This window comes from Ictidomys tridecemlineatus, chromosome 5 (genome assembly GCF_052094955.1).
Source record: "Ictidomys tridecemlineatus isolate mIctTri1 chromosome 5, mIctTri1.hap1, whole genome shotgun sequence".
Taxonomy (NCBI): Eukaryota; Metazoa; Chordata; class Mammalia; order Rodentia; family Sciuridae; genus Ictidomys; species Ictidomys tridecemlineatus.
Genome location: NC_135481.1, coordinates 23,230,824 through 23,243,617, shown reverse-complemented (window position 1 = coordinate 23,243,617; position 12,794 = coordinate 23,230,824). Strand labels below are relative to the sequence as shown.

The 12,794-nt window shown below is 33.7% G+C and overlaps 1 protein-coding gene across 9 annotated transcripts in view; it reads left to right on the top strand.

Annotated features, from left to right (window-relative positions):
- The window catches only part of Rnf111 (ring finger protein 111), a 126,884-nt gene that overhangs the window by 91,455 nt on the left and 22,635 nt on the right, over positions 1-12,794 (top strand). For all 9 annotated transcript variants that reach the window (XM_040273969.2, XM_040273968.2, XM_040273967.2 and 6 more), the window contains exons 3-6: positions 1,835-1,961; positions 3,690-3,853; positions 5,374-5,568; positions 11,202-11,518. In XM_040273969.2, the coding sequence (XP_040129903.1) occupies positions 1,835-1,961; positions 3,690-3,853; positions 5,374-5,568; positions 11,202-11,518 (803 nt within the window). The remainder of the gene's footprint in view (positions 1-1,834; positions 1,962-3,689; positions 3,854-5,373; positions 5,569-11,201; positions 11,519-12,794) is intronic.

Sequence of the window (12,794 nt, the reverse complement as noted above, 5' to 3'; positions counted from 1 at the left end):
TCATATGGTCAGATCCGAAGACTCTAGTGTTAGGGGAGGGAGCGTTAGAGCCCAATTTCTTGAAATTATTGAGGCAGAGTGGTTGATAATTGGAATAGAAGTTTCTAAGGAGTTGATATTTGTAGAGGAGTGAGAATATAGTAAATGAAGGTCTGTTTCTGGGAAGGAAAGGGTTTTTATATTCTTAAGTATTCAAGTTTAGTGCAAATTAATGCATTTTAAAATCTTGTTTAATACTTATTATAGCATTTAAAAATCATGTTTCTTGGTATAATTAAAGTATTTCAATTACATTATTTTTATTTATGTTTTGGTTTTTGGGAATTGAACTCGGAGGCATTTAACTACTGAGCTACATCCAGGCCCCCCCCCCTTTTTTTTTGGTTGTGCTGGGGATTGAACCAAGGGTCTTGTGCTTGCTAAGCAAGCACTCTACCAATTGAGCTATATCCTCAACACCCCCCCCACCCCCCACCCCCAAACCCTTTTTGATTTTTATTTTTAAGAGTCTCACTAAGTTGCTGAGGCTGGGCTTAAACTTGTGATGCTCCTGCCTCAGCCTTCCAAGCTGCTGGGATTATAGGTGTGCACCACTGTGCCAGGCTCAACTACATTATTTTTTAGACATTACCCTTAAATGTTTATTTCCGGAAACATAAATCTAAAAAGTTTAAATGAAGTACCCTTGATGTTTTCTGATTTCTAGACAAGTATTTTGTTTTGAAAGCTTTTTTTTTTAAATAAAGATTTAATAATAGCATTCACATGGTGTGGAATTTTAAAGTACTGAGAAAATAAGATGTAAAACTTATCTCCTTTTCAAAGGGTCCAGTCTTTATTATCCAGAAGTAATCTGTGTTGGCAGTTTCTCATTTCCCTCAGAAAACGTGGAAACATATGCAAGGATAAGTGAATATTGTAGGTTTTTCAGCATGTGAAATTATCCATACAAAGGGAACTATGCAACCATTAAAAGCTATTCACAAAATGACACATACTATGTAATTCTATTATGTGGCATCTAATGTAGTCATATTCTCTGAAACAGTAGAATGATGATGGCGCTATGGGGGGACGGGTGGGCATAATGGGTATAGCTTCAGATTGGCATGATGAAAAGGTACTAGAGATGTTTCATAATATTTCAAATATACTTAATGTTGCTAAACTTAGAAATGGTTAAAATTGTTAAAAAATAAAAGTTGTGTTTTTTCTTACTGGATTTTTCACAAATCTGAAAGGATTATCAATACCTGATGATTTTTTAATAAAACATCCTCTGTTAGCTGATAATACAAATGTCTTGATAAGAATGTTCCCACATAAGAATATTAAGAGTAGAAAACAAATACACCCACTTTATTTAAAGTGTGTATTTCTGATTTGCAAGCACAAACTCTGTGTCATGTACAATATCCTGAATGTTAAGCCCTATTAAGAAACTGAAGCTTCTTCAATAATTCTAAAGACTTGCCCAGGCACACAGTAAACAATATTTGTAATTCAGACCTAATTCCAATTCAGAGTTCATATTTTTTACATATATTAAGTACAGTACTGTAACTACTCAACATGTAGGTGCTAGTTAACTATCAAAAGTATCTTTTTGCAGCCAGTTGCTTTTGTTTCTGCTCCTTGCATTTGTAGTCATGCTTAAAATTTCTGAAGTCATAGCAGAAATTGTCTCTTCTTTTGAGTAACTATCCAAAATAAATTACTATACAATTCTCCTTTCATCATGAATTTCATAGTCTTCAGGTAAAAATGAAAATTTCTGCCTTGTAATTAGTTAACAAATGGATGTTTTTAAAATAGTTTGTTTGTTTGTTTTCAGGAAGTATTGATGAAGATGTTGTGGTGATAGAAGCTTCCTTCACTCCCCAGGTCACTGCCAATGAAGAAATTAATGTTACCTCAACTGACAGTGAAGTGGAGATTGTAACAGTTGGAGAAAGCTATAGGTGAGATTTTAATTCCTAGTTGTATATTTGAAGTTATCAAAATAATTACTTAAACTTGATTAATAAACTTTTTAAAATAAAAATAAACTATTTAAACTTGTGCTACAGATAATTTTTTTTTTAGAGACCTAAAATAAACTATTTAAACTTGTGCTACAGATAATTTTTTTCTTAGAGACCTAATTTAAGCATGCTTATACTAGATCAGTCGTTTTCAAACCAGGCTGTGTTTGACTCACCTGGGAAGATTATAAAATAAAGATATATTGTTGCCTACACCTTGTCCTAGACCAACAGAGCTAGAATTTGGTGCTCAGAATTTTTTAAAGTAAGCAGTGAGAGCCTAAGAGTCATTGCTGTAGGTAACCAATAATTTTACTTAATGCTTTATAAAATTTGATTTATTTTATGAAAAAGAAAAGTAGTGAATTCCTTTGAAATTTAAATGCGAATAATACACAAATATTGGGGATGGGTTAATTTTTTTTTTTAAACTTTTGTGGTATTGGGGATTGATTCATTTTAAAATTTGAACTCAAATTTTTAACTCCTGGGCTGTATAATTTTTAAGGGCATTTTTCATCCCAGTTTGAAGTTCGGGGTTGTTTCCTGAGTATGCAAACTCACCACCCTTGATGACATTGTGTGTTAATGGAGTTGGTTCAACTTTTCCATACATGCTGATCAAATGCTTTTATCAGTTTTACATTCAATTTGGGCAGGAGACAAAAAACAAACTGCATAAGCACTTGTGTTCTATTGGCCCCACCTTTCTAAAAGCAATTTATTTTTTCTTCTGGGCCTTAGGATTGCATCATCTACATACTATACATGTATACATTCAGTCTAGAATCATAGTCAATCCTTTAAAATATAAGTGTACCTATAAGTCATTAAGAAGAATACTGTACCATATAATTAAAAGGTGAAAAACAAAAAAGGTTTAGGGTTTGTGATCGGATACTTTATAAGGATAAAGCAGCTCAGACAAGTGATGCTCTTATGGCTATCAAACTATAAACTAGCCATACAGTGTCTTTACTTATGCTAACCCCAGGATATCTCTCTGGTTAGGACAATACCAGAAGCTTAGCATCGTTTAGGGTTACCAAAATTATGTTTTACAAACCCAGCCTGGGCTAAACATACAAGATATTGTGGACATAAGTGTGTATTTTTTTAAAATTAAATTTCTTTATCTATGGTAAGTAATTTTGAGTTAACCATAAAATGTAAATAGTTAATTATAATCAAGGTGAATAGTCAATAATAATAGTTGAAGAGAGCAATGTTCTTGAAACAGAATCCTATATATTATACTATTGGTCCAACATAGTATTTCTTTTTCTTTTTTTCCCTACCCTGGTATTGGGGATTGAAACACAGTGCTTCATCCTAGCCCTTGTTATTATTATTATTTTTTTAAAATTTTGAGACAGGGTCTGCCTAAACTGCTGAGGCTGCCTCAGCCTCCTGAGTAGCTGTGATTACAGGTGTGTGCCTGGCTCTAACACAGCATTTTTTACTTTTTTTCGGTCAATTGGTGATGTATTCATTCAGCAAAGTTTATTAGAGTGCCAGGCATTATTCTAGTCATAATTTTTTGTTCTATTTACGTTATTACTTTGGAGAATTCTTGCATTAAGAACTTGTTTTTTTAAAAGAAGTGATTTCTGGGGTGACTAAATTAATTCTTTATTTATTAATTTAATATTGATGTCATTTAAGGTCTCGTTCAACCCTTGGACACTCCAGATCTCATTGGAGCCAAGGTTCAAGTTCTCATACAGGTCGACCACAGGAGGCACGGAACCGAAGTAGGATTTCTACTGTTATACAGCCCTTGAGGCAGAATGCTGCAGAAGTTGTGGACCTTACTGTTGATGAAGATGGTAAGTTGGAATAGTAACTGTAGAATTATGAATTGTTTTTGAGTGGGAATATTGGGCACTGAACTGAGGGGCTTTCCTCCTGAGCTATGCCCCAGCTCTTTACTTTTAATTTTGAAATAGAGTTTTTCTAAGTTATTGCTTAGGCAGGCCTTGCTGAGTTGCTGAAGCTGGCCTTGAATTTATGATCCTCCTGCCTTAGCCTCCCAAATTGATGGGATTACCACCATGCCTGGCAAAATGAAATATCTTAATTTTTTAGCTTTATCACTGAGACACATCCCAACAACACCCCCACTTCTTTTTAAATACCTTTTTTTTTTTTTATTTTTAATGTGGTGCCAGGGATTGAACCCACTGCCTCACACATGCTAGGCAAGCACTCTATCATTGAGCCACAACCCTGGCCCATCCCCAGGCCTTTTTAATTTTTTATTTTCAGACAGGGTCTTGCTAAGTTGCTCAGGTCCTCACTAAGTTACTAAGGCTGGCTTTGAACTTGCCATCCTCCTGCCTTGGCCTTTCAAGATGCTAGGATTATAAGTTCATGCCACTGTGTCTGGCTCAAAATGAAATAAGCAACCATTTTATATTTATGTTTGAAATTTAACTCATTTGTATTTTTAAGTTTTATTAAAAAGTCTTAATGAATATTAATATTAGTAAAGATTTTAATTTACCTTTTATCTGTGTGTTTTTTTACATTTATAAAAACTTGAAAATATATAAACAGGCATGGAAAGTAAGATTAAAATAGATATTAAAACCCATAGCTAACGTTTATCAAGGGATTATGTATGTTAAAGCATTATATGAAGGGTATTATATGTGTGATCTCAGGTCATCCTAACATTTCTAAAAGGAAGAAAATTCTATTACTTTTCTAGTTTTACAGATGAGGAAGTGGAGACTAGTAAAAATAAATTATCTACAGTCATACTATGGTGGTGAAGTCAGAATTGCTGTCCAAACTGTCTGACCTTGGAATTTACTGTGCCAGGGGAAGTGCAATTTGTGTTTTGACAGCCTATAACCAATTGTACAGGCATGGCAGAAGAACTCTTGTTTTTCATTTACTCTTTTCTTGTTTGTGACAAATGAGAGAACTTAGTAGTTATCTAAAAACCTTTTCGATAATCTAAATGCATGTGTGTTACAGTTTTTAAATGCAATAATATTTTACTCAGTTTGATCTTGTGGTTTAGCTTTATGAATTTTTAAAAATATTTTTTAGTTGTCAATAGACTTTTATTTTATTTATTTTTATGTGGTGCTGGGAATCGAACCCAGTGCCTTGCACATGCTAGTCTATCACTGAGCCACCACCTCAGCCCCTATGAATGTTTTCTTTATGAAAGCTTTTTCTACATAAAATGTTTTTTTAAAAAATATATTCCAAGAGAGTTTATGTTTTTAATCTGTTTTACTTTAGTAATTAACAAAAAGATGTTAGCATGGATTAAAATATAACCATTACTAATCTGTTGCAAAATGTTAAGTAGACAAAAAATTTTATTTTATAGAACCTACTGTAGTACCAACCACTTCTGCAAGAATGGAGTCACAAACTACTAGTGCTTCCATTAACAATTCAAATCCATCTACCTCTGAGCAGGCCTCTGATACTACATCAGCTGTCACCAGTAGTCAGCCTTCCACAGTATCAGAGACTTCAACTACTCTTACAAGCAATAGTGCAACTGGTACTTCTATAGTAGGTATGTAAAAAAAAGTGTGTGGTGGCATGGTGGGGGAGGACTTTTGTCGTTTTGTTTTTGTTAGGGAAAACATTGTTTTAAATTTAAGTTTTTAGCTATATTAGCAAGTACATGTTATATATCCTTTTCTTTTAGTACTGGGATTTCAACCTAGGAGCACTTTCTCACTGAGCTACATCTTTAGCATATTCTTGTATTTTAATAAACTTCCATATGTGAGCAAAATAGTATTTATTAGATTAGACTATGATTTCATATTTGAATTTGTGTACTGTATGTGACCAAAGTATTATAGCATAACTAAATGAGCTTAGGGAAAAGTAAATGACTGACACCCAAACATATGAATGAGCAACAAAAGAAAACTAGGTAAATTGAACTTCATCAGAATTTAAAAATTTTGATCCATCAAAGGACTATCAAGTTTGTGAAAAACATTGTATTGAATGCAAGAAAAATACTTGCAAATCATATCTGAATAAGGGTTCTAATATCGAGAATATGTAAAGAACTGTGAAAATTAAACAAAAACTATCTAGTTTAAAAATGGGCAAAAGACTCGGAGTAGATATTTTTTCCAAAGAATCACACGTAAAAGTGTTTAGCATCGCTAGTTATTAGTGAAATACAAATCAAAACCATAGTGAGATATCACTTAACACCTACTAGGGTGACTGTAATGTAAAAACTAGAATAACCAGAGCTGGTATGATGCAGAGAAATTGGAACCCTTGCAAAATGCGTCTAAAGAATACAAATGGCATAGCCGCTGAGGAAAACACTTGGGCAGTTCCTCAAAAAGTTTAACATAGCAGACAGGCATGGTGGTGCAAGCCTGTAAAACCAGCGTCAGCAAAATAGCGAGACCCTGTCTCAAAATAAAAAAACAGACTGGTGATGTCTCTAGTAGTTAAGAAACCCTGGGTTCAATCCCTGGTAACAAAACACAACAAAACAAAACAAAAAGTAAACAAAAACAGAAACAACATAGCCTGGTGCAATGGTTCATGTTTGTAATGCTACTTGCTTGTAATTCCAACTATAAAGAAGGCTGAAGCAGGAAGATCACAGGTTGGAGGTCAGCTCAGGCAACTGAGTGAGACCCTCTCTCCATAGATAGGTAGACTATCTATGCAGATATAGCTCAAGAATATAGAGCACCCCTGGTTCAACCCCCAGAAACAAATAGAGATAACATATGACTCATCAATTTCACTCCAAGATATACACTCAAAATAATTGAAAATGAGGGTGGAAGTTTTAGTATTTTGATGATGCCCATTTTCTCTCTGTTGTTGTTTTGGCATTGTATCTAAGAATCTGTTATCTAAGTAGAATGAATTGGACATAGCTTTCCTGTGTTCACGTATGAATACACAACCAGTGTAACTCCACATTGTGTACAACCACAAGAATGGAAAGTTATACTCCACGTATGTATGATATGTCAAAATACACTCAACTGTCAAGTATGTCTACAAAGAACAGATTAAAAAAAAAGTTCTTTGTTAAAAACAACAACAGAAAAAACTATGGCAATAAAGACTGGATTAGGGGTTATTTAGACAGAAATGTGGCTTGAGAGGAGAATGTGAGAAACTTTCCAGGTACTAAAAAAATTTATATTTTGATCTAAATATTTGTGTGCTTAATATTTGTGCCTACTGTGTATATATATATCCAAATGTATGCTTACCTGAACTTTATTTATTTATTTTTAGAAAGTTTTCTCATTTTTTTTTTAAATATCTTTTTTAGTTGTCAATGGACCTTTAGTTTTATTTATATGAGGTGCTGAGAATTGAACTCAGGGCCTCACACATGCTAGGGACGTGCTCTACCACTGAGCCACAACCCTAGCCCCCATATCTTAACTTTTTTTTTTTTTTTTAATATTTTTTTAGTTGTTGATGGGCCTTTATTTATTTATATTTGGTGCTGATCACACATGCTAGGCAAACGTTCTACCACTGAGCTACAACCTCAGCCCCATACCTTAACTTAAAAAAAAATAAAAGACAACAACAACAAAAAACTTGATACAGCTGTAAATGCAATAAACAAATTAAATACAAATTAAAAAAAGAGAAATGATTGTCTAATCCAAGGTCACAAAGATTTATTCCTTTGTTTTTTTTTGCTGCTGGGTTTTGAACCCAGGGCCTTTTACATGCTAAGTATACACTCTTATTATTGAGAGCTATACTACCCCTGAAAAGTTTTATAATTTTATGTCTATTGCAAGTTATTTCTTGATTTTTACGTAGAGTTATATTTCTAGCCCTCTTTATCAGCTGTTTAACTGAAGTAACTCTCTCTTTTGGACAATAGTATAGAGATAGGAACTTGTTAGCTGCTTATTAAGAGAGACAACATAGGGCTGGGGTTGTGGCTTAGTGGTAGAGCACTTGCCTAGCATGCATGAGGCATTGAGTTTGATTCCCCAGCACCACTAAAAAAATCTAAATAAGCAAAATAAAGTTATTGTGTCCATTTACATATATATATGTATATGTATATATATAAAAGAGGGTCAACATAGACCCTGTAGCAATTCAGATTGACTGAATCACCATTGTTGATGAAACTACCTTATGATTTATGATTTCTCTTCTTTTAATAATATCTCATTTAATTTTATGCTATTCTTGTAACTTGCATTCAGTAAGTTGGAAAATTACTTGTGGCTGGATTAGGGAAGTACTCCTTTCTCTGAAAAACTAATAGCAGAATTTAGATTTCCTAGGGATATCTTTTAAATACTATACTCTGTAAAGAAAAATGTAGGCAGAAATGAAAATGGGCTTTTATTTCTTTTATTGAGTATATATTCTTTCTCTCAGTACTTCAATGTTATTTTACATGTTATCACTTAATCCTTTAAAATTTCTTGATATTGGCATTTCTCTTCTCATTTTACAAATGAAGAAATCTAGAAATTTGAATACCTTGATGGAGGACAGTAATCTCCTAGACAAGGATTTGAACTTTTCTCATGCATTCTGTCTCCTGGTAGTTTTATGTAACTTTATTCTTATCTACTTTTTATGTCACATAGACCCAACTTTATTTCAAAATAGTCCCAAAGTTTTCATTTACATATGTCTTAATTTGTTTCAAGATCTCTGTTTACTTACAACTCACATTTAATTTTTTAGGTAATAATTTTTCTACCTAAGTTCTAAATAAATGACTTTTTTTTTTTGAAAAAAAATTTTTAAATTGGATTTTTTTTTTAAGTTGTTGATGTTTGTTTATATGTGGTGCTAAGAATTGAACCCAGTGCCTCACACATGCTAGGCAAGTGCTCTGCCACTGAGCCAGAACTACAGACCTGGAATGACCCTTTCTTGATATTGCTCCATGCTGATGACTGTCTTTGAGATAGACTTGTTCATGTTGTATTTTTACATCAGGACAGCATTGTCCCAAGCCAGATTGGTAGGCTGCATAAACCTGGTACAAGTCAATATAAGTTGTCAGACTACATTAAATGTACTCAATACAGCTTTCTTCGTTTCCTTCCAATACCATATGCATCAGTTTAACTATTTTCTCCTAAAACTTGCCCTCTCCCACTTTTTACATATTTTCAACTTTGAATCACTTATGCCATTTAGTTTTGCCATATCTAAAGTCTTAAATGATTCCCATAAAAACGTCCAAGCAGAGAGGTGCCTCTATCAATTTATAGTATCTAGTCTTGGACTTTCAGTGGTAAATATTTCTTGATCAGTTCCCTTTCCTTCCCCTGAGTGGCTTTTCCAAAACTTTCTTCTTTTTCTCAAGGCTTTCATCCTCCAGGAAGAAAGAAATAAAAAATGAAGGTTATCAAATATGAACTATGCAACTTCCAATTCCTCCATAATAACTTTTGTATATCTATACCTATTCTTTCCTAACTCCTGGTCTACTAACTTCTTTCTTGGTCCTTCTTTAAGCTGTGCTCTATCTCTTAGCCCTTCTCTTGTCATTGCTTTAACAATTATATTCTCTTTGTCTTTAGCATCTTCACTGATTCCGTTTTTATTGCATGTAAAGGTATACTTGTATTATGTCTGCGTACATTTAAAGTGGATTTTCTTTACCAAAACTCTTTGCTTTGTGTTTCTGACTCCTTTCTGAATGAACAAACATGGTCTTTAAATTCTGGTAATAATCTCTGTTTCATATTCATTTTCTTCTCAGTTATGTTCTCATCCCTTTTTTTCATTGGCCCATCTCATAACTGCAGGTGATTTTACAAACTATCACCATCATGCTGATGTGATGATCCTCCATTTGTCACTGTGTTTTAAATTTTCATATCTAACTACCTCTTGAATATCACCTTGGACCATAGTGCACTCATCTCAGACTCATCCGGCTCAAAACTGCTCATTTTCTGACCTCTGCATGTACTTTTTGAATTATGCATGTGTAGGTTTATTTTCATTTGTATAACAAATATTTATATATTATGTTGTCAGACATTGCTCTAAGCATTGGGAATAAAGCATAAATTTTTGTCTTTTAGAGCTTATATTCTAGTGAATGATATTTTTTGCATCATTCCTCTATGCTATGCTAGAACCCAGTACATCTTTTTTTTTTTTAAAAAGGATGTGATGAATTTTTTTTTTTAAAGAGAGAGTGAGAGAGGAGAGAGAGAGTGAGAGAGAGAGAATTTTTAACATTTATTTTTCAGTTCTCGGCGGACACAACATCTTTGTTGGTATGTGGTGCTGAGGATCGAACCTGGGCGGCACGCATGCCAGGCGAGCACGCTACCGCTTGAGCCACATCCCCAGCCCCCCAGTACATCTTTACAACTGATTGATTTGTATTTTAAGTTTTTTCCATGGTTGATAATGAGCTCCTTACAGGCCAAAGAGCAAGTCTTTTTCTCCTTGCCAAAGTTGAATCCTAGGAGGCAGAGCTTTTAAGCCCAGTCTTCATTTTGAAGCCATACTGTTAATCATTTTACCCCTTAAATACATGTTTAGCCTCAGAATTAGTATCCAAGTCCACTTGACTCCATGCAATTACCTCCACCATTTGACACTAGTTTTCTAGATTATTGTAAGACACACACTAATATCATTTTTTTTATACTGTTAGTCTTCTGTTGGTTCTAACTTTATAGGCCAAAAGGAAAGGAAAGAATGTTGGCAGTTAATAAGACTCAGCCAGATTTTGGGTTCTGGTTTACTGTCTGGAGACATTTTAAGTACATAGCAGTATGTATTACGTGAGAATGATGTGGTTTTAGGTATTCCTGGGATTCAGAAGATTCTTTGCTTTGTAGCATTTAATGGAAGAATTCACATGATATTTTGGAATTTTTACAATGCAATTTTATTGGTAACTAATAATTCACTATGACCTAGAAAAAATGATATATTGCCAGATTTATACATCATGGTAAATTGTAAATATGAATCTTCTCAAGAATTTATAGACATTTAGGAAAATCTCAGTGAATCCCATTGCTCAAAATTATATCAAGTATATATTAAGAATGTGACACAATAGCATTCTTATTTATAAAGATTTAATTTACCAAATATTTGTTAATTATGTATATACATAGTACTTATTTTTACACAGTGATATTTAGTGATTCAATTATTCTTTGCATTTTCTGTTTCAAGATGACTCGAGGAGAACTACATCTAGTGCTGTAACAGAAACTGGCCCTCCTGCAATGCCAAGGTTACCTTCCTGCTGTCCTCAGCATTCACCATGTGGAGGGTCATCACAGAATCACCACGCATTAGGGCATCCGCACACAAGTTGTTTTCAGCAGCATGGTCATCATTTTCAGCATCATCACCACCACCACCACACTCCCCATCCTGCTGTCCCAGTTTCTCCTTCTTTTAGTGATCCTACTTGCCCTGTGGAAAGACCTCCACAAGTACAAGCACCCTGTGGAGCAAATAGTTCTGGTACCAGCTACCACGACCAGGTATGGAATCTGATGAATTAATCTTTCTTTCCCGTCCCTCCTTTCTTCTCTTTTATATAGCATGATGCCTTCAACAGGAGGTAGAAAAATCCCCTAATGATAACTTTTGCATGCAGAAATGGCCTAATTTAGTGGTCTGTGAAATACTTTAAAGTTTAATTTTTTTAATGTGATCTAAATTGTTGAACATAATTGAGGGGAATAAGAAAATGGAAAATTAGAAGTGATAATGTAAAAATCACTTTTTAAATTGTGAAATATTTAAAAAATATTTTTTTAGTTGCCAATGCACCTTTATTTGTATTTATTTATTTATTTATATGTGGTGCTGAGAATTGAACCCAGTGCCTCACATGTGCTAGGCAAGCACTGTACCACTCACCTACAACCCCAGCCTGCCTGAAATGATTTTTGATATTTTTAGAGTATAGGTAAAACATCTTTGGCATTTTATTTCAAATAAAGTGTTGAGATATAATGTCCCTAATTAATGAGAAATTGGAAAAGTCTTAAGGTTTTTTTTTTTTGTACCTCCTATTCTAGAGCTCACTATAACTTCCAAGCAACTAGAAATAAACAACTTTCTCAAGTGCAAACATGTAGCAAAGTTTCTCAGAAGCAGATGAGGTTCTTAGTTTTAGAGAACTAAAATATGTCCCTAACAAAAAATTATAATTAAGTCAATTGGTTGATATTATTAGTTGAGTGCTTAAAACGTCAAATGATATTAAATTAGTATTGTTGGTCACATGAGTAAATGAAGCCAGGTATTATATTGCTACTTTAGCTTTTGCTGGGTTATTTCTGTAAATGTTTTATAAATTGTGGGTATTATATGCTGTGAAAAAACAAAAGATGTAATTTTAGGGAATAGTTGTAACTTCGACATGTAATATGGTGGGAAAAAAGTCAAAAAGAAAATTCAGAGCAATTGCTTTTCTGTATACTGACCTTTCTTACCATACCTGATCCATCTCTTTAAATTTTGATGGCTGTCTGTTTTGGGTCTGACCAATTAAAAATAATTAAGAAGGAGGTTTTTCCCTTAAATGAAGCTACCTTCAGTTATGAGGAGGAAATTTGGAAGTGTTTAGCAGAAAATATGATTGAGATGTTAAATTTTTTTTTTTTTAAGAGAGAGCAGGAAAGAGAGGGGAGAGAGAGAGAGAGAATTTTTCAATATTTATTTTTCAGTCTTCGGTGGACACAACATCTCCATTTTTATTTTATGTGGTGCTGAGGATCGAACTCATCACCCCGAGTATGCCAGGCAAGC